Here is a 6075-nt window from a genome sequence, read left to right as displayed (position 1 = left end):
ATTTGAATGCTAAAGGACACACATTTGCTAATTCTTAAATAATTCTTTACTCAATGTATCCTTCCCTGTAGTAAATGGGGGGGAAAATCTATTATTGGTTTCTTTATAAAAGTTCAATACTTTATGCATAATATTAAATGTAAATAGCCTGACTGTGTTTGGTTTATTTCAGTGACTCAAATGTTCTAACACATTTAAAAAAAAAAAAAAAAAAAAAAAAAAAAAAAAAAAAAAAAAAAGGCTTGAGTTCTTGTGCATATTCAGAGCTAATCCTGGCAAGTCAAGCAAGTATCGTGCTGCCTTTTCCAATACAAATCACTTCATTCTATGACATGTGAATTATTGTTATAGAACCATCAATTTTTAAATTCAATAATCAGGTAATAAATGAAAACAAACCTAGAAGTTGCTACACACAAACCAAGTTTTCTCAAATACTTCCTCCTTACAAGCTGTCCCACTGAAGTCCTACAAGATTAAGTATCCACAGAAGCTAGAAAGAAAACTAAAGATTCATCCTACAAAATCTGGAAACAGAAAGAATATAAAAAAAATACGTATTAAGATAAGCTGATGATATGACACATACTGTTTAAATGCTCCTGTATTTTGCCAAACAATTTCTATTGAATATTGCATCCACAAACCACACAGCTAGATTTTTATTTCTCGAGAATCAAATCAAAATTTAAAGCTGCACAGATAAACAAACAAAAAAATCTGAACATGCAGGAACTGACTCCATCTAGAACCTGTATGTGTATGTACATACTGCTGCTTTATTTGAAATAACTTCTTTTTACCCATAGAAGGAAAAAGATTTATTTGACCATAACAGCTTCTGGTAATAATTATGTTTGGAAAGTTCTGTATAAAAATTCAGATAATTTTACATTCTCCATTTTTACCACATTTAAAAACAAGACCCCTTCCTTCCTTAACAATAAAATATTATTTAAGTATACCCAAAAAGGTACTGAAGTCTAACAAAAGGTCTAACAAAAATATTCTTAATTTCCTTTTCAACTAATAAAGTATTTGAAAATCATTTTGCATATATCCTTATTTCCCAAATAAAGAAGTAGCAACTTTCTTTTAAACACAAAAGCTAAAATTCTCTTTTGCTAAATATAAAACTAATTTTCAGGATAGAGCATACAAAATCACATAATGAAAAATAGATTTTCTGTTTTACTACACTACTATATCTTTTCCAAAAGGTTTCTGTATTTAAAAAAAAAAATAATTAAAATTTAAATATACTGTAATGTATTCAAGGCATGCTGTAAGGCCACTCGAATTATTTTGAACACAAATCTACAAGCAGTGACATATACATAAACAGTTGGGAAGTTGTTACTTAAAGATTGCATCTTTTCATCAAACCTCCTCACAAGTGCTAGCCTCAAAAGAACCCTATTTGCTACAAGAACCATCTGCAGCGTTTTAAGACTGAACTATGCAGATTCCTATTGCCCCAGGGCAATAGTCTATTGAAAAAGATCAAATTCCAGAATCAACACCTTAAATTTTCACAGAAAACCTTCAACAAATGTCTTATATGCATTATGACAGAGTAACAAAAGAAAAAGGGATGTTACAAAAATTTCAGCATGACAATTTTTCTTGAAACTATTTTCCCATCACATTTGGCAAGCAGAGAACTAATCCGATCACCTGCCTGCTCTTACACCAAGAACTGCAAACTACAACTCAACATAAAATACAATAATCTTCTATAATAACTATGTCCCTCTTAGAACAAAAATTAAAATAAAGTTATCTATGCTGATTCCTACTTTCCATAAATTACTAAAAAGGTGAGAGATTCAGACATTTTGCTTCTGGATAATAAGCCTAATATCTGCATCATGTGCAAAAGTGCAACTGTGTTTTAGAACTGAGGCCCAAACAAAATTTTTTCAAAAGAAAATATACTTGAATCCACTTAACATGAAAAACAATGTTTCTCAATATCTTTTAAAGTTATGCTTTACATATTTAAACCTGTTGTAAAACTGTAAGTTAGAAAAAAAAAACGAAAAATAGAAAAACAGAAAACAACAAAGCTCGTATATAAATTGGTTTACAACATAAGCACAACATTAAGCTTCAAATAATTACATTTCAGTAACACACTAAGAGGTGGGATTATTTACTTCAAATACTTGGTTATTTTTGCTGTTTTCTTCATGAATCTGATGTCTGTTTAGCTGCTTGCAGTGTGTGCATGCATACGTTTCGCTACATCGTAGACATAGGTTATGTCTGGTCTCTTCTCTGGATCCGGGTTGATGCACATATTAACTAACTGTCGCAGCTAGAAAAGGAAAATAACATGTAAGAAAGCCAAAGATCCTGTCAATTAGTATTTGTGCATTATCAAATTCAAATTAATAAGAGTGGAAAAAACTAGCCAGACACAGCAATTCTGCATAAACACACTCAACCATCCCTCTCTCGTCTTGCAGTGCAGTTTTAAGCAAGCACGTAAGCAACACACACTCATGATTTTTACATTTTGTACTCTTTTCCAGAAAAATTGATGAGTGGATTCAAGTTCTAATCCTTGTAACATAACTTTAAACAACTTCGGAGTGCTATGCCTGCAAAGCACTGAGGGCTGAAACTTGTCCTGAGAAGGTAAACTGGGACCGTTTGCTCACTCCCTCCCGATACAGGAGTTAGCCAGCAATAAACAGCACTGCTTCCCGACAGGTTTCAACAAACAAAAGGCAGCAACTCTCCTTTTAACAGCCAGCCTGCAGAAACTCCTCCTGCTAGAAGCTATGAATACACACACATTCAGAAAGCAACTTAACACATTAAACTCTGAACTTAAAACTGGAAGCTGGGGAAGCACCACATTACGCTGCCCCTTTTACTCCACTTGCACTATGTTGGAGACATGACACTGGAATAAATAAATAACCTTTGGTCTATGTCCCAGAACCTATTCCTAGGATTAGATCAGTGATTTTTTTCATTTTATAAAGAAGCACATAATTAACAAGTATGTCCACGGAAGACTTTAGTCATACTGATTTGTTTAATCTCAAATAAAGAGCCCCCTGTTTCCACAAACACCATAATTTATTGGGTCTTCTACAGTGCACATATTCAGCTTCCACAGCACTCAAGTACTTCTATTGCCTCCTCAAATTGGCAGAAGAGTTGCAGGTTTCTTTTCCTCCCTTGATTTGCCTAAGAACTTATGACATTAGAACCTAAATACATTGTCTGGATAACCTTCTGATGGGGCATGTATTTTAAAGTGTGTTCACCTCCCAAGCATTCTGCAACACGGAATACATCTGCTTTGTGATAACTTATTAAAACAACTACCATCCTTTGCAAAAGTAACTTAACCAGCTGTAAAACTCTTCCTTTATGCTTTTTAGTAGCTTTACCAAATCCTCCTGGATCTCCTTACAGCACTGGAAAAAAACAATCAAAACACCTTAAGGTCCACTCCTCCTAGAGGAATTTGGCAAATTTGGTTCAGTCTCTCTCCCAGTACTATTAGGTAAGATTATTGAAAAAAAAAAATCAAATTATTGCAACACAAAGCAACCTCATCACCATGATTATTAAAAAGTAACATAGTTTGTACATCCAAATCTGCCATCAGAGTGTTTCCTTCCTGCTTGTTATAAAAAGACTAAGAGGTTTCCGTATTAGGATTATACTCCTTTTCCTTTTCAGAAGATTAATGTAAATGCACAGGAATAGGAAGTCTAGAAGTTAAGAAAAAACACTGGACACCACCATTATTCAAAACTTCGTCCATTAGCCCTCGCAGAAACATTGTAAATTGTACAAAATGTTAAGGATTTTCATATTAAACACTACAAAAACTGTCATTAGACATCCCTCTTCTTTATTTTAAAATGAGATGATTAATTCTGAAGATATTGGTCAGACTGCTGGTTTGAAAAGAAACTAATTAAATCAAAATAATCTGTAACAGATTTTTCATTTAAATCTTAAATATGCTAAGTATATTTTGACTAATGATACTACAAAAGCTATCATATTCTTTTTGGCAGAAAAAGTATATAATACCACTGACAAAAAATCTGTAATAACTCCCAATCATTTGAAGAATAGAATACTGGAAATCATGAACTACTATAAAGAAATAATTTCCAACACATAATACAAGCATGCAAAGCAAAACAATCTCATGTAGAAGAAGCAGGTGGGAGACACGGTAAGCAGCAGGCACAGTGTACTAGCAGAGATGAGCAGCTTTGCTATACAACACCTCAGATAGCCTGCATGGAAAACAGGAAAGACTGAAAAACAACAATGAAAACAACAAAACAAAACCAAAAGTGAAATTAGACTCAAGTAAGTAAACTTTGGTAAAGAGAATTCAAGTGTAATTTATCTGGAGAACACGATACCAAATTTTGTACATACACATTTATTTTTCTCTGTGAAGCCTTCCATCTGCTCAAAAGAACTGCACGCAGTGAATAAAGTCTTACTAAAAGATCTTGAAGGACTGAAACCTATAAAACTACCATCAGAAGGGAAACAGAGTATTCTTTCCCTTCTTTTTACCAGCTGTATATTAGTAACTTTACTGAAGCTAGAATCACACAAGTAGACCTTCAAGAAATTTACCCGTGAAAGCATGAGAAGCCTTGTTTACCTCCACAGTAGGCTACTTCATGCCTTTTCAATCCTGTGGGTAACTCTGACTTTGTTTTCTGAGCTGAACTTTGTCATCTAAAAATCAATTTCAGACTCAAACTGTTTATTAAGTTGTTAAAGAGGAAGCCTTCCTTCAGAGTTACTTTGTTACTTGTTACACTATATTGCAATTCAAAACTTTAAAAAAATGGCCAAGAAGATTCATTGCTTAGAAAGACACTGTAGCAAAATGGCATCATTACTCAAAAACCCATTTAAGGCTCAAGCTTGGTTATAGCACTATTCCTTCAACTCCTACAGGAATATCCATTTCAATGAACCTGAAATCCATTTGTTAACCCCTCCAGTATTAATAAAATTTCTAATTTAGCAGAAGAGCTCCACAGTACCATGGGAAGAGGCACTGGGATTGTAAAGTCAGACCATCATTAGAGTAATTTTTTATTATCTGGCAGACTGGCCAACAGGCAGAGCAGACTTTTGACTGAGCTGGAGGGACCTCCTGTTGCATTCCCCAAGCTGCAAACTTCTTCAGTTGCCTACTGTTCTTTGCCTCCTCTGTGCACTTAGCCCAATGACTGCCTTTAGCCTGGAGCTTAGCCTGACATTGGAGCAGTGAGATACACTTTCTTTAATTTTAGCAGGTTTTTCAGCTATGAAATAAATATCACTCAAGTCAGGAGGAGGAGTGGGGAAGACAACAGACAAGTACTTTGCATTGTTAGCCTACTGAAAGAGATAAATTTTCATATAGGAAGTTTTGGATGAAAAAAAACCAAAACAAGGCCTTCTTGAAGCACTTTCTTAGTAGTTGTTCTCAAGCCCTTCTGCTGGCAACTAATACTGCCTACTGCCATTCCAGACCTGCTGGCTCATTTAGCCTTCAGTCTGAGTAGGAGTTGGGCTATGTATGGACTTTAGAAGAAGTGCACCTCAATAAAAGGGGAGATTGGAAAACTTAACCTATTGTGAAAGCAAAAGAATACTATTAATGGCTGACAGAATTTTTAGAGTCTTGACTGGGGGTGGCAAAGAAGGCACAGCTTTGAATTCTTTAAAGCAGAACAGCTTTCAGTAATTGCTGAGTATTCACCCTGAATACTAGACATTCTTTAGGAATATTCAAAAGATGATCCAAAGATGATGACCATTTTAAAATCTTGGCTTCTGACACTACTGCTGAAGCAAGAGTTTGGGAAAATGCATCTTAGACTATTAGGATTATTAATCAAAGGTTATTTTATAAAATATTATCCCTCTGTCCATCAGAGAAGGTCCATCTTTCTGTCACACTATTCTCTGACGACACATGTGTTGTATCATCACGTCATAGGCACATGACAGGTTGCTAAAAGGTTAGTCTTCAAAAGAGCTCAAATTTTAGAAAAAACGCCAGATCTTAAAACTCATTAA

At 34.5% G+C, this 6075-nt stretch overlaps 1 protein-coding gene across 3 annotated transcripts in view; it reads right to left on the bottom strand.

The window, feature by feature from the left end:
- Positions 1-643: 643 nt before the first annotated feature.
- NEK7 (NIMA related kinase 7) overlaps positions 644-6075 on the bottom strand; it is a 64531-nt gene continuing 59099 nt past the window's right edge. For all 3 annotated transcript variants that reach the window (XM_051624426.1, XM_051624424.1, XM_051624425.1), the window contains one exon: positions 644-2320. In XM_051624426.1, the coding sequence (XP_051480386.1) occupies positions 2210-2320 (111 nt within the window). In that variant the 3' untranslated portion in view covers positions 644-2209. The remainder of the gene's footprint in view (positions 2321-6075) is intronic.

This window comes from Apus apus, chromosome 7, assembly GCF_020740795.1.
Source record: "Apus apus isolate bApuApu2 chromosome 7, bApuApu2.pri.cur, whole genome shotgun sequence".
NCBI lineage: Eukaryota > Metazoa > Chordata > Aves > Apodiformes > Apodidae > Apus > Apus apus.
This window is presented reverse-complemented; position numbering and strand designations above follow the sequence as displayed.